This window comes from Rhinopithecus bieti, unplaced genomic scaffold (assembly GCF_001698545.2).
Source record: "Rhinopithecus bieti isolate Rb0 unplaced genomic scaffold, ASM169854v2 scaffold_11964, whole genome shotgun sequence".
NCBI classification, from domain to species: Eukaryota; Metazoa; Chordata; class Mammalia; order Primates; family Cercopithecidae; genus Rhinopithecus; species Rhinopithecus bieti.
Genome location: NW_016807677.1, coordinates 745,996 through 769,640, shown reverse-complemented (window position 1 = coordinate 769,640; position 23,645 = coordinate 745,996). Strand labels below are relative to the sequence as shown.

The following is a 23,645-nucleotide window of genomic DNA, read 5'->3' as shown; positions in this document are numbered from 1 at the left end:
CATAAAGCTTTGCAGAAAAAAAAAATCACTGGTATAATAAAAGGAATTTGAGGAGAAAAAAGAGAAAGAGAGGAAGAGAGAAAGAAGAAAGAAAGAAAGAAAGAAAGAAAGAAAGAAAGAAAGAAAGAAAGAAAGAAAGAAAGAAAGAAAGAAAGAAAGAAAGAAAGAAAGAAAGGGAAACCATATGTATCCACCCCCTGCTTTGAAGAGAACCTTATTCTAAGAGTGAAAGGGGAGATGAACTCAGCCCCCATCTGTTCCAGATGGCTTCTATCCCAGGTGACTTCTTCTAGAGGGAGAGCACAGTGGCACATGTTCCTAACCCACGCAGGCAATTTGCAGGGCCGCCACGCCCCCTGCCCCCTCCTTCCCATCTTCTGCAGATTCAAAGCTGAGTGGCTCTGAGCGGCGGCTGGAAGAACAGGGAGAGTTTCTGCTTGTGAGGAGGGGAGAAAGAGGAGGCAGCAGAGAAGACCCCCCAGGCAGCCGACACCTGGCCCCTTCAGCCTGGCCTTCACCATGGCTAGTGCCTGAGGCCCAGTGTGGTCTTGAGCAGGCCTCTCTGCCTCAGGCCCTTAACTGTGATAAAGAAGATTCAACTGAAGGAGCAGGGATGTGGGTCCTTTTCGGCTCCCACATCTTATGATGGAGTCATTGCCTTTGTTATCCACATGAGCACAGCAGGTTACTGACCGCAACTTTTCACAGCAAGAAGTAGGGCACTGGGGACCAGACTAGGAATCAGGACACCTGAGACAGGGATCCTGGCTCTGCCACTTGCTGCTGCGTGACCTTGAGTAAGTCCTTCACTGCCTTGTACCCTCAGTCTCCTCACCTGTAAAATGTCCTTCCTCCCTCAAAGTGATATCATGAGCACCAATGAGATAACATATGTAAACGACCAAGCTAAAAACCAAGTTTTGCAAAAGAGTGTGTCATCACACAGCAGCAGGCGAAATGTGACCCAGGACATGCATTTGCTAATTGGGGCAGAACTGCCTGTGCAGCCAGGGAATAGCTGGCCTTTCAGGAATCTGCACTTGTAACTGTGGTGACATTTCAAGCAGTAGCAGCCAACTGCCTGGTTGGAGGACACTGAGAGAGCCTCTGGTCCCCCTTCTACACGAGCACTGAGGCTCGGACAGGAGTAGCGGCAGTCAGGGTCAAGGCTGGGACAGGACCCCAGTGCCCTGATTGAACAGGTTCATTTCCATCTCGTGGCGGTAGAAATGCAGAGCCACAATATAAACCCCACTCAAAGCCCTGGGAGCCCTGGATGGGTGTGAGATGCAGATGACCCCAAACCCTTTCTCCTTGGTCTTGGTTGCCCACACGATGGAGGTTTGCAGTGACATCAGCAAACTTGCCATCCTGTTCTATTCAGGCTAATGTTGAAGTGAGCTTGCTTTCCACAAGCATACACCCTGCCGCAGTGGAGATAAAGGGGGCCAGAGTTATCCAGGGAAAGCCAGGCAGGCACTGAAGCATAATTTAGAGCTGGACACTCCCTGTCCCAGAAGGTCCTACATGGCTTCCACATCCTTGGCCCCCTGATTCTGTAATCAGTGGTTGTAACCCAGTCCTCCATCCTGGGCTGGGCTCCCTCAGCCTATGGTTTCTGGAGTCTCAACTGGCAACGCTGTCTCCTGGATTTGTCCCAGGAGGCTGGGGTGACTCTGCCGTACCCTGGCTCCTGATCATAAACCAAACTCCAAAGAGCTAGGTAATACCTGGCTCCTCCTTCTCCCTTGCTTCACTCAAGCCAGGAGCATCAGGGCCAGCGATCACATCTCAAGCTTCCCCAGAGAGTTAGATGGGCCCTGGCTGTACACTGGAAGCACTGTATGCCCTGGGAAAATAAAGCCTGACCTTCAATTCTCCATGTCCCTGTTTGTAATGTGAGTTAGTAATAACACCTCCCTCCCAAGACTGTTACCAGGATTACATGAAGAAATGTATAGAAAGCTCCTAACACGGTAACAAGCAGGGACCATTATTAGATTTAATGCCACTACTCTTAAGACCAGCCCAGGATGATACTGGACCGGAGAGGGGCCCATCAGGCCAAGAAAGAATTCAGTTACGAAGGAGGAGTACCCTCCTGCCAGGGTGTCTGCCTGTGAGTCTTCACTAAGGAAAAGTTTGTTTGTTTGTCTGTTTGTTTGTTTGCTTGAGACAAGGTCTTACTTTGTCTTCCAGACTAGAGTGTAATCGTGTGATCACGGCTCACTGCAGCCTCAAACTTCTGGGCTCAAGCAATCCTCCTGCCCCAGACTCCCAAGTTGCTGGGACCACAGGGGCACACCACCATGCCTGGCTAATTTTTTTTATTTTTATTTTGGAGAAACAAGGATTTCACTATGTTGCCCAGACGGATCTTGAACTCCTGGGCTCAAACAATCCTCCTGCCTTGGTACCCCAAAGTGCTGGGATTACAGGTGTGAACTACCATGCACAGCCAGAAAAAGTGTTAAAATATCAGTTCCCTGAAGGATTAAACACACTCGACATCTTTCCATCATCCCAAGATGGCAAAAGAACAACAGAATTTGAAAGCAGCTGGCAGAATCTAAAGACAGCAAGAGAAACAGAACAACGAAGGACCAAGCCCTAAACAGATCTTTCTCTTTTTTTCTTAATTTTAGTTATTTTTATTTATATATTTTAATTACTTTTTTTCTTCAACTTTTATTCTAAGTTCTGGGGTACATGTGCAGGACGTGCAGGTCTGTTACATAGGTAAGTGTGTGCCATGGTGGTTTGCACTGATCAACCCTTCACTGAGGTGTAAAGCCCGGCAACCATTAGCTATAATTCCTGATGCTCTCCCTCCCCCTGCCTCCCGCCCGACAGGCCCCTGAGTGTGTTGATCCCCTACATATGTCCATGTGTTCTTATCTTTCAACAGTTCTTTCGCCCAGATAAAAGCACCCAACTCTAGAACTATACTTGATAGTTACGAGACATTTTCACAACTACCATCATACCACATGCTCTCAACAGCCCTGTGAGGCAGATATTATAGATACTATCATCCCATTGTACAGATGAGGAAACTGAGAACTAAGGAGGGAAAGTGATCCGTATAAAGTTGCACAGCATGGCTGGGCACAGTGACTCACGCCTGTAATCCCAGCACTTTGGGAGGCCAAGGCAGGTGGATCACCTGAAGTCGGGTGTTCGAGAGCAGCCCGGCCAACATGGTGAAACCCCATCTCTACTAAAAATACAAAAAATCAGCTGAGTATGGTGGCACATGCCTGTAATCCCAGCTACTCGGGAGGCTGAGGCAGGAGAATCACTTAAACTTGGGAGGCGGAGGCTGCAGTGAGCCAAGATCCCGCCACTGCACTCCAGCCTGAATGACAGAGCGAGACTCCATCTCAAAAAAAAAAAAAGTTAAGTTCCACAGTAGGTGGTAGAGCTAGGACTCAGAACTGGGTCTTCAGACTCAGGGTTCCTCCTCTGTTACCAGAACGTACTGAGCCAGCACTGGGGGTAAGAGGCAGGTACCAGCCTGTTTCTCAATTTCTCCCATACACGTGACCTCTCTTGATCCTCAGACATCGTGTGGGTATGGGGCCGGTGTTACTGTCTCCACTTTACAGACAAGGAAGCTGAGGTTCAGGCCAAGTCTATGTGCTACCAAGTAGCAGAACTGAGCCTGGAACTCACACATGCGTCTGAGAGCCCAGCATTATCGCCAGGAAAACCCAGCCTCTCCCTGCTCGAGCCTGACCCTCAGCCCTCTCTGCCCCTCCCTGCACTTGCCTTCCAGTCAAGGTGATTCTGGATAAATACTACTTCCTCTGCGGGCAACCCCTCCACTTCATCCCAAGGAAGCAGCTGTGTGATGGGGAGCTGGACTGTCCCTTGGGAGAGGACGAGGAGCACTGTGTCAAGAGCTTCCCCGAAGGGCCTGCAGTGGCAGGTGAGTGCAGGGTCTGAGGGACAAGAGGAGTGGTCCCAGCAGGAGGTCTGCTCAGGTCCCCATGGCCCACTGCATAGTATCTGCCACCTACTTGTCACTTTTCATCCTTGTTGTATAAGGTTCTTTTTTTGTTTGTGTGTTTTTGTTTTTGTTTTGAGGCAAAGTGCTCTGTGGCCCAGGATGGAGTGCAATGGCTTGGTCTTGGCTCACTGCAACCTCTACCTTCCAAGTTCAAGTGATTCTCCTGCCTCAGCCTCATGAGTAGCTGGGATTACAGGTGCCAGCCACCATGCCTGGCTAATTTTTATATTTTTAGTAGAGACAGGGTTTTGCCATGTTGGTCAGGCTGGTCTCAAACTCCTGACCTCAGGTGATCCGCCCGCCTTGGCCTCCCAAAGTGCTGGGATTACAGGCGTGAGCCACTGTACCCTGCTGTATAAGTTTCTTGAGAGCAGGACTGTGTCTTGTCTACCTTTAAATCCCAATACTTAACACATGGCAAACAGTAACTATTTGACGAACAAATGTGAGCCAGAAAGGACAGGAAATTGTAACTGAACCTGCCCCACGCGTGCTGTGCCTGGGTGGATTTCAGGCAGAGGGCTAGACTGGGTGACCTTGGAGCGTTCCTCCTTTCTATGAGATCTGTTATTTCAAGGAGACTAGAAAAGAGACTTCTCAGCACTTCGCCAGCTATTGGTCCTTCTATTCTTTAGTGCTTGCTGAGATGCGTTATGTGACAGGACTGAGCCAGGTCCTTTCAATGGATAGATGTTTTGAGCATAAAACCCACGTTCTCTCTTGGGCTGGACTTTTCTACTTTCATCCCCCTGGTACTTGGGCTCTGAAGAAAAAAAACATAGGTAGGGAGATGAGTGACGGGGCTTCTAAGGGCAGGGCTGAGTGACTTCCTGTGTATTTGCTCTTTCTTTATCAGAAGTCAAATGCCCAAGGGCACCTGTCATCCTACTGCCAATAGGACTTCTCACTCAACCTCCCCCCTGACCTTTCTTGGAGAAGGACCTAGGTCCCTCTCTGAGACATTTCCCCAGGCTGAGAAAGTTGCATGGACCATGGATGGGTATGTGGTCCATACAATTTAAACAAGTTGTATATGGTCACTGGGTAGAGTGACCACACAATTGATCATCAAAACTGATACCTGTAAGAGCAAAAGGGGCACTATTAACCATTGGTCCAGGGCAACAGGTCAAAACGGAGACTGACCCTGGGACATCTGGTCACACTAGCTACTGTCAAAATGGGGCCCAAATAGACAAAGCCAAATGGAGGAAATTTCCTTGACGTTGAAAGTGTTGGGGCTCTGTGGTACCCCCAGTTCTAGGTTGGGGGAGGTTGGACTAGTCTCATGATGAGTTCTGAGGGGGATGGACCAGATGAGCCCCCCTTCCATCTAACCCAGGTTCCTTTCCTCCCAGTCCGCCTCTCCAAGGACCGATCCACCCTGCAGGTGCTGGACCCGGCCACAGGGAACTGGTTCTCTGCCTGTTTCGACAACTTCACAGAAGGTCTGGCCGAGACAGCCTGTAGGCAAATGGGCTACAGCAGGTAACCAACCTGAGCCTTTCTCCTTTTTCCCTCCTTCCTCTTTTCCTCCTCTTCCTCCTTTCCTTCCTCCCTTCTTCTCTCTTTCCTAAAAAATACAGGCATTGGAGCTGGGCAGAATGGCTTTTGAATCCCAGCATTTCACTTATAAGTAACAAGAAGTTAAATTTCCTAAGCCTCAGGTTCCTCAGGAGTGAATTGGAGGAAGTAATGCCAACCTCATAGTACCCCCTCCTTCTAGATTGGAGCCCCTTCTTGTCCTAGAACCATGGGCATTTCAAGATGTGGAAGACCCTAGGGATCATCTAGTCCATGCATCATAGGAAGGTTTTGGAACGTCAGTGAGAGAATGTGTGCTGCCCTCCAACACACACACACACACACACACACACACACACACACACACACACTTCTAGCTTCTATGCAATCCTCTCCTTTCCTTTACTCCTCAACCTTTACTCCTTTGTCCTGACTTTGCCAGAAACGGTTCCTGCCCAGTAATACAAAAGCCAAGTTAACTTATTCAAAGTTTCATTGGTTAAGATTTAGCTTAAGTGAACCTAGTTTCAGTGGGGCCCCATTTTCGGCAATCCCAGCTCTCTCTGCAAATTTCAAAAGCAGTTCCAAATCTGGAGTGGATGAAAAGGTGTAAGATTATAATAAGAGTAATCTGCATTTTATATATTTATATTCATTTGATTTTGGCAGAAACCCAAAAAGATAGTTATTATATCTATTTCATAAATAGGCTCAAAGAAAGTAAGTAACTTGCTAGGGTAGTAGTTGGGAGGTAGAGGGCTAGAATTTGAGCCCAAGATCCCTAATTCTTGCACATTAGGAGTTCTCACAGTGTTTCTGTTTCCACACTGGGTGATTCTTTATTCTCATGTAGGACATCATCTATAAAGGAAGGGGCTGATGAGATGGTTGATCACTCAGAGAGTTTAGCTGGAGAGGATGGAAAGGAACCCATGCATTCAGTTGCAGAGTAAGATAACCTATCTCTGGCAGGCCTCAAACTTCTTCAGGATTCTAAGAGACTGGACCCAGAGACTAGGCCAAAAACAAAAACAACTCTACCAGGCAGACATCACCAATCAATCACAGAACTCTCTCCCATGGATCCCTCATGCAGCCTCAAAGTGCTTTTTCAGTAAATGCTCCAGGCAGCCATTACAAATCAATCAGAATTATTTGCCTCTCTCTTCTCTGCTCATCAGGCTTCTGCTGCTCGCTACTCTCCACAGGGGGCAACTTCCAGTACCCTCCAGAAAGCACACCCCGCCACCTTCATTTCAAGGAGAGTGAGGAAGTCATGCCCGGCACTTGCTATTCTCCCCTCTTCCCGCAGCCACTGAGCCCAGCCTCGCTGCAGCCAGCCCCCGCTCTCCACTGTAGTCTAGTCAACTGCTGCGTCAGCCGTCAGCCGTACCTAGCACAGCAGACTGAGGCTTGATTATGAAACCCCGGTGTCTCCGGTGGATCTTAAGGGGATAGGCTCCTGGAATTTCTGTCCTTATGGAGCTCACTAAGGCACTAAACCACCTGACTCTTGTGCTTTATAAAATCAAAGTTCATCAGAATCATTCATTGAGATGGAATTGGTGAACAGAAGTTAACTTTCCTGGGAATGTCCATTTCCACCATATTCCCTCCTTCTAGGTCTCAGATTTCTCTACTTTCTTTCCTCCTTCTAGATTGGAGGTCCTTCTTGTCCTACAACCATAGGCATTTCAAGATCTGGAAGACCCTAGGGATCATCTAGTCCATGCATTTTTTTTTTTTTGTTTTTTTTTTTTTGACAGAGTCTCACTCTGTCACCCACGCTGGAGTGCAATGGTGCTATCTCAGCTCACTACAACCTCCACCTCCCAGGTTCAAGTGATTCTCTCACCTCAGCCTCCTGAATAGCTGGGATTACAGGCACTCGCCATCATGCCTGGCTGATTTTTGTATTTTTGTAGAGACTGGGCTTCACAATGTTGGCCAGGCTAGTCTTGAACTCCTGATCTCAGGTGATCCATCCACCTTAGCCTCCCAAAGTGCTGGGATTACAGGCATGAGCCACTGTGCCCAGCCCCATGCATCTTTTTATAGAGAGGGAAACTGAGGCTTGGAGAGACCCAGAAAAAGAATGTGACTTGCCCAAGACCACACATCAAACCAGTGCCAGAGCCAGGGACAGAACCTAGATTATGAGGACTCCTAAAATGGACTCTAGTCCTCCCAGGTCTGAGTCCTCCCTGGGTCCTTCCAGGAAGTGCCAGCATTCCTGCCTGAGAATGTGCCAAACCAGCAGTATCATGGACTGACCCACCCCTCCATGGAGAGCTTCTACTAGCATTACTAGCATGGTTGGGGATGGAAGGAAAAGATTTAGAAGAGGCAGATTCAGTAAAGGAACAATCAGAGAGATGGAATTAATCAGGGAAGACTTCTTGTTGGAGGAAAAACTTCAACCCAAAGTTTGAAACCAGGCAAGCATGGATTAGCAGAGAGAAAGAGGGAGGGTGGTCCAGTTGAGATAAACGTTTGTTTGGATTCTTACGAAGATAATCCAGTCCTGTTCTATTAAATAGCTCTAAGGGGGCCAAAAGTATATCCCCACTATTAAAGTCAAACCAGATGCCTTGTTTGGAGAACCCAATATCCACATTCCAACTCCCTCCCAGGTGAGAAGGGAGCTAACCTGGGCCCCTATGCCTCTTTGTTTCCCTGCTGTGAACCAAAAGACATTGCTGGGATATTTGAAATAGGGACAGAGCCGGGAGTTTGGAAAGGAGACCCTTACCATTTCTCCAGGGCTCTGGGTTCTGGATTTGGAGTCCCTGCCCAAGAAAGCAAGTTACATCAGCACAGCACCAAGGGTTGAGTCCTGGGATGCCAAGGATATATTCTTTATTGTATAGCAAAGCAGGCCCCATCTTCACTGACTAAGACCACCTCCACTCCCTGGCCACTCCCCACGAGGCATTCTCTGCCACCCTCTCTCCTAAGAGTGGGAGCCAACTCTACCATCGTGTTGTAACCCCCTGCCCCAGCTCACAACTCCCTCTCTCTCTCTCTCTCTCTCTCTCTCTCTCTCTCTCTCTCGATGTGAGCAGCAAACCCACTTTCAGAGCTGTGGAGATTGGCCCAGACCAGGATCTGGATGTTGTTGAAATCACAGAAAACAGCCAGGAGCTTCACGTGAGGAACTCAAGTGGGTAAGTGAGGGGACACCTTCTGGCCTACAGAAGGCCCCCACATGGATGCTGCTCTTCAGGTTGCAACCAGCTCACCTGGAACCCTAAGCAGCCAGGGGAATGTAAGCCAGACATCAGGAAGAACTCCTAGCCAGACAGATCATTCAGTGCCAAGAGCTATAGACTCATATTTTGGAGAGGTTTTCTGTATTGACTTGTTTTTAACACAATGGACAGCTGGACAAAGTGTGTTGACCTATTCAAAGTCAGAGGGATGGATAATGTGACCTTTCCCTCAACCTGGATAGTAAATAGTTTTTGCTACTGTCATAAATTTTCTAATAAATTGCCCAATAATCAAGATTCCAAAGTCACTTTGTCCTTCCCCCCCACTTACCCAGCCAGAGCTCCCCACCTTCCTGATGCTCCAGGGAAGAGGCTCCACGGCCCTTGTGGGTGGCCCATTCCTGAGCCTCGTCACCCTGCGTTAGAGCAGAGCATCCAGTTGAAATCTGTCACGTTGTGGCAAAGCAGTTCAGAGAGGAGGCTGGCTTCTTAGCATTCAGGGATGTTGCTGAGGGCCGCTTATTCACCTGTGGGGAAAAGAAAGAGAGATCAGACTGTTACTGTGTCTATGTAGAAAGAAGTAGACATAAGAGACTCCATTTTGTTCTGTACTAAGAAAATTCTTCTGCCTTGAGATGCTGTTAATCTATAACCCTACCCCCAACCCTGTGCTTGCAGAGACATGTGCTGTGTTTACTCAAGGCTTAATGGATTTAGGGCTATGCAGGATGTGCTTTGTTAAACAAGTGCTTGAAGGCAGTATGCTTGTTAAAAGTCATCACCACTCTCTAATCTCAAGTACCCCAGGGAGACAATACACTGTGGAAGGCCACAGGGACCTCTGCCTAGGAAAGTCAGGTATTGTCCAAGGTTTCTCCCCCTGTGATACTCTGAGATATGGCCTCATGGGAAGGGAAAGACATGACCATCCCCCAGCCCAGACACCAGTAAAGGGTCTATACTGAGGAGGATTAGTAAAAGAGGAAGGCCTCTTTGCAGTTGAGATAAGAGGAAGGCATCTGTCTCCTGCTGTCCCTGGGCAATGGAACGTCTTGGTGTAAAACCCGATTGTATGTTCTATTTACTGAGATAGGAGAAAAGCGCCTTAGGGCTGGAAGTGAGACTTGCTGGTGGCAGTACTGCTCTTTCATGCACCAAGATGTTATGTATGTGCATATCAAAGCACAGCACCTTTTCTTAACCTTGTTTATGACACAGAGACATTTGTTCACATGTTTTCCTGCTGACCCTCTCCCCATTATTACCCTATTGTCCTGCCACATCCCCCTCTCCGAGAGGGTAAAGATAATGATCAATAAATACCGAGGGAACTCAAGAGACCGGTGCCAGTGGTGCGGGTCCTCCGCATGCTGAGCGCTGGTCCCCTGGGCCCACTTTTCTTTCTCTATACTTTGTCTCTGTGTCTCTTTCTTTTCTCAAGTCTCTTGTTCCACCTGACGAGAAATGCCCACAGGTGGTGGAGGGGCTGGTCCCCTTCATTCACTAAAAGTAAATCTTGAAATGGACAGGATTGGTCCAGAATGATCCTTTGCCTAAAATCCCATCAAAATCCCATTCTTCCATTTGGAAAGCCCGCAGTGCCACAGACTCTGTTCTGGGATCTGCCCTCTTCCCTCTTGGGTCCCAGGAGCCCAGGCTGGGCTTTGAAGCAGGCAGGGCCCAGTGCACCATAGGTACTCAGCAGTGGGGGTGTTGAATCCAATCAAATGGAAGTGTCAATGCAGGAAATGCAATGGATGTCAATGTGCTCTCCACATGTTCCCCACTGTGCAGCTTCCACATTCCCCAGGTATTGGGAGGGGACTTGAATTAATAGCATTGGGAGGCTTAAGTCCCTGCCTCCCAGCTGAGCAAGAGGCTTAAATCACAGGGTGCTGTGTCTGTCTTCCAGGCCCTGTCTCTCAGGCTCCCTGGTCTCCCTGCACTGTCTTGGTGAGTACCCCAGATCTCTGAGGGTTTGGGGCCTGGGCCAGCAATGAGCAAGGAGGAAGACCTTCATCTTCACTCCTAAATTTCTGGGACTCCAAGTTTCATTCTGCCTTGGTCTACAGCCCTTGGGCTTGCAGGTCAATGCCCCCTCGAGTTGTTAGTGGCCTTGGGCAGGTCACTTTCTTTTTCTGGGTCTTTCCAAGCCTCAGTTTCCCTCTTCTACCATCTGTGCATGGCTCCACAACCTAAGTGGAGACCTGGGAGAGAGCGTTAGGAAGACTGAAAAGGGCAGGACGGGGCCTCCACTGCCTCCCACCCCTGGTCAGGACCTACATAGCCTTCTTTGTCACAATCAGCTCGGGTATCCAAGATCAGATTACCCACATTCATTATTTGAGCAAATATTCATTGAACAGTTAGAATATGTCTCACTCTGTCAGTTGTTGGCTAGAAGTAGAAAGTACCAGATGAGTAAAATAATTGGCCACTATCCTCAGTAGCTTATGACTAAGTAAGAGAGAGATGCAAGACAGCATGTGGAAAATGCCAAACTGAGTAGCAGTCACAATGGACATGCTGCAGAGAGAGCTGGACAGGGGTCAGAAGACCTGGGCACCAGTCCCGTTCACTTCTAGTGTGGCCTCGAGTCATTCATCTGACCGTCCTGAAGTTCATTTTCCCAAGAAGTTGTTTAGTCCAGCTGCCCATCAAGGATCTCTAGGGGCCCTTCTAGCTCTAACAGAGGAGATCAGAGAAGAAAACAAGCACTGTGGCTCATCTCATCCTACCAGCTTCACAGAGAACTGAGACTGGCCTGGAAGGACAGCCAGAAATTAGAACACCTAAAGGAAGAAGGTCACAATGCTGCCTCTGCAATTTAGGAGTGTATATGCTTCCCTGCAGGATGTTGAGAGTTTCATTCATTATCATGTGCCCCCCACTCCGACTCCACAATACCTAGTGTGTGGGGTCTGACACGTGGTAGCTGTCAATGAATGAATGAATGAATGGCCAAACCATCTGAGGTTCTGCACTGAGTAGCCCTGAAGGCATGAAGGAGCGTAAGTGACAGGTCCTCCCTTGCGGGGCCTCTGTTTTACCAAGAAGACAAGACCTAAACTCAACAACTCTGAAAGGGTAGACAACACTCGGAACAGCCTGTGGGAATGCCGGAGAAAGGGAAATTCCCAGGGACTGGGGGCCCAGGCTAAACACTGAAAAATGCATCTGTAGGTTCAAGGAGGAAAAGGCCATGTCTGTCTGTCTTGCCTGCCACTCTCTCCCAGCACCCAACACTGCCCCAAGACAGAGGGCACTTGACACAAATTGGTTAGATTAATGAATGATTTAGAATTCAGTGGTCCCCAACCTTTTTGGCACCAGGGGCTTGTTGCATGGAAGACAATTTTCCACAAACCAAGAGGGGAAGAGAGCATTAGATTCTCTCTTTTTTTTTTTTTTTTTTTTTTTTTTTTTATTTTTTTTTTTTTTTTTTTTTTTTTTTTTTTTGAGACTGAGTCTCACTCTTGTCACTCAGCCTGGAGTCCAGTGTTGCGATCTCGGCTCACTGCAACCTCTGCCTCCTGGATTCAAGCGATTCTCCTGCCTCAGCCTCCTAAATAGCTGGGACTACAGGTGCCCGCCACCAGCCCAGCTGAAACTATAGGCATGTGCCACCACGCCTGGCTAATTTTTGTATTTTTAGTAGAGACGGCATTTCACCATGTTGGCCAGGCTGGTCTCGAACTCCTGACCTCAGCTGATCTGCCTGCCTGAGCCTCCCAAAGTGCTGGGATTCCAGACGTGAGCCACCACAGCTAGCCTAGATTCTCATGAGGAACGCACAGCATAGACCCCTCACATGTGCTGTTCACAATAAGGTTTGTGCTCCTACAGAATCTAATGCCACCTCTGATCTGACAGGAGGTGAAGCTCAGGTGGTCATGCTCACTTGCCCCTGCCGCTCACTTCCTAATGTGCAGCCAGGTTCCTAACAGGCCACGGACCAGTACTGGTTTGAGGTCCGGGGGTTAGGGTTTGGGGATCCCTGATTTCGAGAACTAGGAGAGGAGATAGCATTTCAATGGGAAGGGCATCTTTTGGATCAAAACAGAATGACTTTTAGAGAACTACAAGCAGATCAATTTGGCTAGACAGAGACTTTATATGAAACAGCAGGAGACTGCCAGGAGGAGTGGAAACCCTACTTTGCCTTCAAGGGAGATCCTGAAGGGCTTTGGGGGAGCGGGCAAGGTGGCATGGAGAAAGCAGTGTTTGAAATCAGATGGTGTTTGAAAAGCTCCAGCCCAGCACGGCGCCTGACACACAGGAAAGGGAAGCAGGCTTTCCCTTTAGAATGGCCACGATGGTGGTGGCTGCCAGAAGAATTAAAGAGGCAGAGCATGGGTGGAGAGGTGGGACCTGAGGGCTTTACTGGAGTTCCAGGGATGTGAAAGCCAGGTCAGTCAATAGGAAGACAGGATGTTAGATTGAGAGACTCCCCTGGCAAGGGGAACAGACTTGGAGAAGGTGGAGTTTGGGACTGTCCACTTCCGAGTCACAAAACAGCTTGTGGGTGTCTGTTTACTGTTACTCAGTGGGAGTGGCTGGGGACACGCCACCTGGGCAGGGCTTTCGTAATTCTGCATCACTTGGGAAGGTCACAAATTCCCAGCACAACGGACACACCCATGGTCGTAGTCTAACCTCCTAAACACAATCTTAAACCAAAAAAAGAAAGAAAGAAAAAGAAAAAGGAGAGGGAGGTTTGGGGAAAGGCTGTGGTCTGGGACACTCAATACCTCCCATGAATAACTCCAATTGGCCTGGTCCTCTCCCCACTCCGGCCCCAGCCAGAAGGTCCCTGCTTAGAACACATGTTGGGTACTGAGGGGAGGCAGCCTCATCCCCAAAAGCCTGACTTCCTGCCTCTGCCTGTGTCTAGCCTGTGGGGAGAGCCTGAAAACCCCCCGTGTGGTGGGCGGGGAGGAGGCCTCTGTGGATTCTTGGCCTTGGCAGGTCAGCATCCAGTACGACAAACAGCACGTCTGTGGAGGGAGCATCCTGGACCCCCACTGGGTCCTCACAGCAGCCCATTGCTTCAGGTAAGGCCCCAGCTATAAGGAGGTCTCTGGGGACCAAGGCCAGTCATGGGCCAGAGAGCTTGGAGTCCTGTCTCCTGACACCCTCCTTCTCTTCAGTCTCCCACTAGAGACGTTTGCCAGGGTGTGGTGGCCCCAATGAAACAATGGCCATGATGCCCTTTGTTAAGCATTTGGGTGTCTGAGCAGAGGGTACTGGTCACCAAGCATGGCCTCTTCCTGGTGGGACACCATCAGATACCCAGAGTCCTCACCCCACCCCCATATCGTTCAAGCCACAAAGGCTCTTCCCACCTGCCTGAAGTTCCAAGAACTCACTCTTTTTGCTTGTTTCCAGGAAGTTGTTCCAGGGTCTAGAGTCATAGCCACTTCCTCATTATGTCTGGAAACTTTTAAAAAATTAAAAAGCATAGGTTCCTTTTCAGTCCACAGAGAGGCCTGGCCTTACCTCAGGGAAGGGCCACTCCCAGGCCCCTTCACTTTTATTTATTTATTTATTTATTTATTTATTTATTTTGAGACAGAGTCTTGCTCTGTCACCTAGGCTGGAGTGCAATGGTGCAATCTTGGCTCAGGCTCACTGCAACCTCCGTCTCCCAGGTTCAAACAATTCTCTTGCCTCAGCCTCCCAAATAGCTGGAACTGTAGGCATGTGCCACCATGCCAGGCTAATTTTTGTATTTTTAGTAGAGACAGGGTTTCACCATGTTGGCCAGGCTGATCTCGAACTCCTGACCTCAAGTGATCCGCCCACCTCGGCCTCCCAAAGTGCTGGGATTACAGGTGTGAGCCACCATATCCCACCCCCCTTCACTTTTATTCATTCATTCATTCAATATCTAATGAGCACCTACCAGGTACCAAGCACCAGATGATGCACCCAAGTGCATTAGACCCCACTGCTGTCTTCAAGGCACTCATGATCTAGGCCAGTGTTTTCTTAACCATTTTTGTTGTTGTTGTTGTTGTTGTTGTTGTTGTTTATTTTCTGAGATTCTGGCAAGAGCTAGAAATTCTTTCTTAGAAAAATATCTCTGCACACTAAGCTGTTCCTGGCATTGGGAAAAAGAAAGCACGTAATGTAACTGACAGCATGAGTAACACAATGAAAAGGGTTGGAAGAGAGAACGCCAGGACCCCAGAACTCAAGCATTAGAGGAGCCCGTTTCCCAGCCCTCCTTGAGATTTCCTTGGGCAGGTTTCCCTAAGGAAAAAGTGTCAAATCCCCTTTTTGAATTCGACTTCTTGTAAGTGCCAAAAGACTGCCCCTTCTCTACTATCCCTGCCCCACCACCATCTTTCCCTCCCAAGGCAGTGATACCCAGTACCCCAATCCCCAGGGCCCTGGGGACCCAGCCTTTGGCAAAGCCTCCTCAGGCTTGGATCAGGCCTGAACCCAGCTGTCTCTGCCCCCAGGAAACATACCAATGTGTTCAACTGGAAGGTGCGGGCCGGCTCAGACAAACTGGGCAGTTTCCCATCCCTGGCTGTGGCCAAGATCATCATCATTGAATTCAACCCCATGTACCCCAAAGACAATGACATCGCCCTCATGAAGCTGCAGCTCCCACTCACTTTCTCAGGTGAGAAGCAGGGCCTGAGGCCACCCACGGCCCTTCCATCAGTTTTCACACCCACTCTGCTGTTAGCTCACTGAGTGACCTTGGTACATCATTTATCCTCTCAAGACCTCCGCTTGCCCATTTGTCTGTAACTAATGCGTCAGCCTAACATCACGGATGTCATGAGGCCTCCTCCACTCCATTCCCTGCCAGAGATCCTTCCAAGGCCTGTCTTCCCTGTGTAGAGCCCCTCAGTGGAGAACTGGAGTTTCATCCGATCTTGGAGTTTTAGGAGACCTTTTAAAAAGATTATCGAGCCCATTCCCCACCACTGACCAATACCCGAGAGCCTGCTCAGTATCCCTGCCAAGGAGTCATTGTGCTCCTGTTCGCTCTCCTCCAGCGGCAGGGAACCCATTACCTGTGAAGCAGCCTGCGGAGTCTTTGAACAGCTCTGTTGGATGCCTTGTGCTTATATTGAAATGTATTTAGATCAGCATTCCCAACTGTGGGGTCCACAAGACACTGGCCCCTTGGAGAGGAGAGGATTCCATTGTCAAATAAGTTTGGGAAGCATTTTAATACTACAGCTCCCTTCTTGGAGCACATTAGTTTATTAAAGGTATGAGAAATTTTTAAAATAATCTGTTTTATTGCATAAATTTTCTAAATTTATTTGACCACAGAATCCTTTTTTCATGCCACTTCTACTAGCATCCCATGGAACAAGTGTTCTAGAGACCCTGGTGTGACCCCTTTCAGAGAGCTTAACTGCCAGGCTCTCCTGAACCCTGGGGTATGTTTCAAGATTTGTGCCTGGGAATTGTTTTAATCAGGTATGGTAAGGTGACAGACACAGACACAACTAACTTTGAAAGAAGAGTTTATTATTTACAGTTTCTGAGAGAAACCCCCACAACACAGGGACACCTGGGGAGCAGCTGGGTCCACCAGGAGACAGGAGTGAGGGGAAGGCATGGCCCAGAGCCACCCGTGGCTTCCATGGGCAGGTCTGGCCAAGGTAGGGAAGGCAAGATTGAGCATGCTTGGGATTGGATAGTGTGGACAATTCTCTAGGCTATAGAGGTCAGCCTCTGGTTGTCTAGTATCTGTCCCTGGGGTGATTTAGGGCAGGGAAAATGTTGGCTTGGTGTCTGAGAGTCAGATAAAGGAAGTGGTTGGGGATACGGGCTTTGGGTTGTCTGGTTTGCCTATTAAAGGCATGCCCGGAGCCAAGTTGCTTACTATCTGCAGGAATTAGCTAACCCAGTCTCTCCCAGACCAGCAAGATCCCCATAATCATAAAGCATCATAATTTACAGAAAATTAGCAATTATGATGAATAAAAGATCTCCTTTTTCCTCTGTGCTCCTGGCAGGCACGGTCAGGCCCATCTGCCTGCCCTTCTTTGATGAGGAGCTTACTCCAGCCACCCCACTCTGGGTCATTGGATGGGGCTTTACAAAGCAAAATGGAGGTAAGTCCTGAGTGCAGGACCCCAGGGCAGGAGATGCCCATGTATGAGGAAGCAGCTTCCAGAAGTGATGGGAAGGAGGACCACCCTTCAGAGAAACCCATCCCAGAGGACCAAGCACCAAGGCGCCAGGCAGAAAGCAAAGTGGTTTGGCAATCCAGGGCTGGGGGACAGAAGGCAAGCATGGGAATGTGAGTGTTTTTACCCTCCCAGGGAAGATGTCTGACATACTGCTGCAGGCGTCAGTCCAGGTCATTGACAGCACACGGTGCAATGCAGACGATGCGTACCAGGGGGAAGTCACCGAGAAGATGGTGTGTGCAGGCATCCCGGAAGGGGGTGTGGACACCTGCCAGGTGGGGCCTCCAAGAATCATGGGGAGTTCTAAGAATAGGGTTTAGCTTCTAGAGAGATGAGAAAACCCAGAGGCTGCATGCCCCACAGGAAGCCTTGCATATGACGGGCACTCAATGTGTGATTATGGGAGGAAGAAAGGGAGGGAAGGAAAGGATACAGTCAGATAAAGATGTACGAATAGATGAGTGGGTGGATGGATGGATGCAGACAATCAGAGAGTCTCTTTCACATTCAAAGATGAGGTTACTGGCTGGGTGTGGTGGCTCACATTTGTAATCCCAGCACTCTGGGAGGCTGAGGCAGGCAGGTGATTTGAGGTCAGGAATTCAAGACCAGCCTGGCCAACATGGTAAAACCCCATCTCTGCTAAAAAGAATACAAAAATTAGACGGGTATGGTGGCACACCTGTAACCCCAGCTACTTGAGAGGTTGAGACAGGAGAATTGCTTGAACCCAGGAGGCAGAGGTTGCAGTGAGCCAAGATTGCACCACTGCACTCCAGCCTGGGTGACCCAGCAAGACTCCATCTAAAAACAACAACGATAAAGATTACATTACTCATCCTCCCCACCCACTCTTCTCACTAGCTACAGAATGATTAGCCCCTTGAGGTCAGGAATCCCAGGTCTATTTTCTCTGTGATTGCCCCCAAGCTGCTGAACTACACTAGGAAAGAACTACCACCTGCAGGATGCTAGAAGAGCCCCCTTGCGTGCCCCTCACCCCGGCCTCATTGGCCATCAGGACTGTTTAGCAATCCCTGTAGACCTTCTTCCTTCCCCATACTTTCAGAAGATCGTCTGAACCATTTTCTTTTTTTAATTTTTTCTTTTATGTTTTTTAATAGAGACAGGGTCACTATGTTGCACCAGTCTGGTCTCAAACTCCTGGGTTCAAGGGATTCTCCCATGAGCCATTGTGCTTGGCCTGAACCATTTTCATTAAAACCCCTACCCTACTCTCACCTCCATTTCCAGTCATTAAATTCCTTCACTTAAGAGGCATCTCTTAGTCATCGCTTGTGTAGCATGAACATGGTAGTCTTTGGAGACCCCTCAGGGATCTCACAGTGGTTGGGAGAAAGGGAGTAGCATTAAACAGGCATTTAGGCTAGTTTTGGGTTCAGAGGGAGGAAGCCCCAGGGGCTAAAGGAGCTGATAAGGACTCCCAGATAAGTGCACTTTTCACTATCTGGCATTTTCTTGTTTTGTTATTTGCTTGTTCACTGTCTCTCACCCTATTTGACTCTAAGCTTTCTGAGGGCAGGGATCTTTTGGGTTTTTTATCAGTTGGATCCCAATTGCTTAGAACACTACCTGGCACAAAATAGGCACTCTATAAGTAATTAAATAAATTTTGGAACTACTAGGTTAAACAATGATAACCAGGCTCTTTTTTTTTTCTGAGACTGAGTCTCACTCTGTTGCCCAGGCTAGAGTGCAGCAGTTTGATCTCAGCTCTCTGCAGCCTCCGCCTCTGGGTCCGAGTGATTCTCCACCTCAGCCTCCTGAGCAGCTGGGATTATAGGCGCCTGCCACTATGCCCAGCTAATTTTTGTATTTTTAATAAAGACAGGGTTTCACCATGTTGGCCAGGCTGGTCTCGAACTCCTGACCTCGAGTGAGTCACCCGCCTCAGTCTCCCAAGATGCTGGGATTACAGGCGAGAGCCACTGCGCCTGGCCAATAACCAGACTTTTTTTTACGGCATCTCTCAGAGCCTTTAATTTGCTAATGTGAGCTGTGAATCTCTGAGAGAAGGCTACCAGCACGCTTGCAACTTACTTGCCCACAGACAAGCCCTTCTGCCCCAGAAGAGAAGAGCATTCCAGGGTGCTAATGAGCAAAGAGGGTGAGGGTGGAACATCGGAGAGCAGCAGGGAGTTCAGGGGAACAGACGGGCCAGTTCAGGAAGCCGGGAAGGAGAAGCCCCCCCCCCACCTCACCTGCCCTCCCCAGCAGTCTCTGTTCTGGTCTCTCACAGGGTGACAGTGGTGGGCCCCTGATGTACCAATCTGACCAGTGGCAGGTGGTGGGCATCGTTAGCTGGGGCTATGGCTGCGGAGGCCCAAGCACCCCAGGAGTGTACACCAAGGTCTCAGCCTATCTTAACTGGATCTACAATGTCCGGAAGGTAAGGCACCTTTGCCGTACCCACTGTGCCTTTCCTCCAGTCCTCTACCCAGGAGGTGCCAATCCATCCTTAGGTTTGATTTAAATGGCTCTGACAACTCTTTACATCCCAAATAACTTTCCCTCCAAGCAAGGGACAGCCTGAGATTGCACTATTAAGGCTGAAATTGCTTAGGTCAGAGATTCCTGTTAAATGCAAATACCTTAGGGAATAGAACACACCAAGCCTTTCTTTCTCTTTTCTGACAGAATGAGACTATCAGATCCTTTCTAGAGAGAAGATTCTGATAAGGAAGAGAGTGGAAAGGCTCATGAGACCTCCTGGCCCTCTGCAGGGTAGCGAGAGAAGCAAAGTGCCTCAGAAAAGGAAGACTCATTTTGCACATGTCACCACTTTGTCCATTTTCAAATAATCTGAGTTTCTCTTCATCCGTCTCTCTTATTCTAGGCTGAGCTGTAATGCTGCTGCCCCTTTGCAGTGCTGGGAGCTGCTTCCTTCCTGCCCTGCCCACCTGGGGATCCCCCAAAGTCAGACACAGAGCAAGAGCCCCCTTGGGTACACCCCTCTGCCCACAACCTCAGCATTTCTTGGAACAGCAAAGGGCCTCAATTCCTGTAAGAGACCCTCACAGCCCAGAGGCGCCCAGAGGAAGTCAGCAGCCCTAGCTCAGCCACACTTGGTGCTCCCAGCATCCCAGGGAGAGATGCAGCCCACTGAACAAGCCAGCCTGCAGGCCAGGGTCTCAGGGGTATTGCTAAGCCGAGAAGGAACTTTCCCACACTACTGAATGGAAGCAGGTTGTCTTGTGAAAGCCCAGATCACTGTGGGCTGGAGAGGAGGAGGAAAGGGTCTGTGCCAGCCCTGTCCGTCTTCACCCATCCCCAAGCCTACTGGAGCAAGAAACCAGTTGTACTATAAAATGCACTGCCCTACTGTTGGTGTGATTACTGTTATCTACTGTTGTTATTGTTATTACAGCTATGGCCACTATTATTAAAGAGCTGTGTGACATCTCTGGCATAGGCTAGCTGGAATGCTTGATAAGAACTGAGCTGGGACCATTGAACCTTCATTCTTTGACTTGGAGAGAAAAAAAGTTCTGGGGAAGCAATTGAGTCTCAAAGTAGAGGCAGGGGAAAAAAGAGTTAGGGAGACCAGATCTGCTGAGTGGCAGCAAGAGTGAGCTGCAGATTAGAGAAGCCAGGGTGAGCAAGTTTCATTCTCACACAGGGCCTTCTCCCTTTGCTTCTTTCCCTCCCTCCCTGCCTGTGATCATCAGCCAGGAGCCAGGGATAACCTATGCCTTGGGAAGGAGATGAGTTAGGCAGTCAAGGGTGACATTCGATCAGGGATGCCCAAGTGGCTGGAAAGAAATGCTGGTCCTGTGTTCTAACTTTTTCCACCCGGAGAGCCCTCAGTGTGGCTTCTTACATTTTAAAAACAAAAAGGATCAGCTGCCAGGTATGAGGCAGTTCCCAAGCTGGGTTGTGAGGATGTAAGCATGAATAAGTCCCTGCACTCAAAACGGTCAAAGAATTAAGCCCCATGGACTTTTTTGGCAGCTGTGTGAAAGCCTGGGTTTTCTGAGGACTCTCTTGCTATAGTTAAGTCAGATCCTAGATGAAATATACTTGTTCATATTGTACTAGGTTCTTAGGAAACAACAGAATTCCTCAAATGCCAAAAACAAAGAAAATAGAAACCCAGAAAACCAAACAAAATAAAACAAAACTATCAGAACTGTGAGCGGAAACTAAGGTGATGATCTGGGAGCAATAAACTAAAATCTTGGGTCGAGACCTATATGGAGGAGGCTGGCAGCGGAGCTAAACCTGGACACGCTGCAGACAAGGGAGCTGAACCAGGGCTCCTACATGAAGCAGAGATAACTGACGGCAGTAAAGGTGGTCTCAAATTGCAGATGGTCTGGAGGAAAATATCTCAAATTTAGAGCCTCAGGATTCCCAAAGATCCTCCAGATATGAACTCACAATCAAAGATCAGAGATGTTGAAAAATAAAAAACACCTTAAGTGGGCAGCATAAAAAAACAAGCTAATTTAGAACCCCAAAGGCTTCAGATGTCAGAGTATTAGAGACTTATAATAATAAGCAATATTTACAGAGTATTTGTATGTGCCAGACACTACTGTAAGTCCTTCATCATGTACTGATTCATTTAATACTCACAGAAATCTATGAGATAGGTATTATTCTTATCCTCACTTGATGGATTAAAAAAACTAAGGCACAAGGGGGTTAAGCTCCTTGCCTGAGGTTATAGACTGTAAGTTGAACATGAGCACTTGGAATACAGAGTCTTGCTGTAAACTACCACACTATACCATTATGATAATTTATAAAATATTTAAATAAAAAATGAATACTAGTTCCATATTTTAAAATTACGTTTAACTGTGGTCAAATGCACATAACACAAGTTGCCATCTTAACCATTTTTAAGTGTATAGTTCAGTGGTGTTATGTACCTTCACATTGTTGTGCAGTCATCACCACCATCCATCTCCAGAACAGAAGCTCAGTACTCATCAAACAACTCCCTATTTCCCCCTCCTCCCAACCTCTGGCAACTGCCATTGTGCTTTCAGTCTCTGTGAACTGGATTACTCTGGGTACCTCATTTAAGTGAAGTCATGCAGTATTGGTCTTTTTGTACTTGTTTTATTTCTCTTCGCATTGTGTCTTCAAGTTTCACCCATGTTGTAGCACGTGTCAGAATTTCCTCCCTTTTTAGACTGAATAATATTATATTGTTTATACCATATTTTGTTTATCCATTCATCCACTGATGAACATTCAGGTTACTTCTATCTTTTGGCTGTTGTGAATAATGCTGCTATGAACATGGGTGTACAAGTATCTCTTTGAGGCCCTGCTTTCAATTCTCTTGGGTATATTCCCAGAAGTGGAATTGCCGGATCATATGGTAATTCTATTTTGAATTTTTTGAGGAACTGATATATTGCTTTCCACAGATACTGCACCATTTTACATTCCCATCAACAGTTTACAGGAGTTATTATTTCTCCATATCCCACCCAACACTTGTTATTTTCTGTTAAAAATGGGTATCTTAATAATCAAGCAAAAATAACAAGGCAGATTTAAAAAAGAACCAAATAGAGCTTTTAGAAATAAAAATTATAATTATAAAAATAAAAAACTAAGTGGATGGGGTAAATAACATTTAAAACACCAATTAAGAGAGAACAAATGAACTGGAAGATAAGTTGAAGAAGTGACTAGGCTTAACAGCAGACAGAGATAAGGATATTAAAACTATGAAAACAAGGCCGGGAGCAATGAAGCCTAGAATGGTAAACTCTAACATATCCAGAGTCCCAGAAAGAAAGAATCAAGACAATGAGAGAGAGACAATATCCAAAGAGGTAAGAGCTGAGAATGTTCCAGAACTGATGAAAGGTGTGAATCCACAGAACATACACCACCATAGTGTACACATATACAACCAAGGTGGAAAAATTAGAATAAATCCACACCTATGTACATTATAATGAAACTGCAGAACACCAAAGACAATAAGAAACTCTTTACAGCAGCAGAGAGAAAATCCAGACCACCCACAGTACCACAAATCTACCACAATTAGACTGACAACAGGCTTTCCCACAGCAATAAAGGAGCTAGAAGTCAGTGGAAGTTTATCTCCAGCATGCCAAAAGATAACAATCAATCAAGGATTGTGAACCCTACAAAACTATCTTTTTTTTTTTTTTTTTTTTGTGAGGCGGAGCTCGCTCTGTCGCTCCGGACTGGGAGTGCAGTGGCCGGAATCCTCAGCTCAACTTGCAAGCTCCGCCTCCCCTGGTTACGCCATTCTCGCTGCCTCAGCCTCCCGAGTAGCTGGACATAACAGGCGCCCGCCACCTTCGCCTCGGCTAGTTGTTTGTATTTTAGTAGAGACGGGGGTTTCCCGTGTTAGCCAGATGGTCTCGATCTCCTGAACCTTCCGTGATCGCCGTCTCGGGCCTCCCAAAGTGCTGGGGATTACAGGCTTGAGCCACCGCGCCCGGCCCAAAACTATCTTTCAAGAATAAAGGCATTTTCAAGAAAACAAAAACAGATTTTACCATCAACAAACCTTCTCTAAAAGAATATATAAAGCATTTACTTTAGGAAGAAGGAAAATGATCCTAAAAGGAAGAATCAAGAAGCGAGAAGGAATAGTGAGGCAATTGCAAAAATGTAGATAAGTCTAAACACATTCTACTTCTTTTTATTATTATTAGTATTAGTAGTATTATTATTATTTTGAGACCAAGTCTTGCTCTGTCACCC

The 23,645-nt window shown here is 47.8% G+C and overlaps 1 protein-coding gene across 1 annotated transcript in view; it reads left to right on the top strand.

Moving 5' to 3' along the window:
* TMPRSS4 (transmembrane serine protease 4) overlaps window positions 1-21,730 on the top strand; it is a 47,061-nt gene extending 25,331 nt beyond the window's left edge. Inside the window, exons 3-12 of the mRNA XM_017883075.1 lie at window positions 3,779-3,931; window positions 5,371-5,500; window positions 8,602-8,703; window positions 10,661-10,701; window positions 13,643-13,802; window positions 15,216-15,382; window positions 16,740-16,838; window positions 17,049-17,191; window positions 19,177-19,326; window positions 19,774-21,730. Of these exons, the coding sequence (XP_017738564.1) occupies window positions 3,779-3,931; window positions 5,371-5,500; window positions 8,602-8,703; window positions 10,661-10,701; window positions 13,643-13,802; window positions 15,216-15,382; window positions 16,740-16,838; window positions 17,049-17,191; window positions 19,177-19,326; window positions 19,774-19,785 (1,157 nt within the window). The 3' untranslated portion in view covers window positions 19,786-21,730. The remainder of the gene's footprint in view (window positions 1-3,778; window positions 3,932-5,370; window positions 5,501-8,601; window positions 8,704-10,660; window positions 10,702-13,642; window positions 13,803-15,215; window positions 15,383-16,739; window positions 16,839-17,048; window positions 17,192-19,176; window positions 19,327-19,773) is intronic.
* The last annotated feature ends 1,915 nt before the right edge of the window (window positions 21,731-23,645 follow it).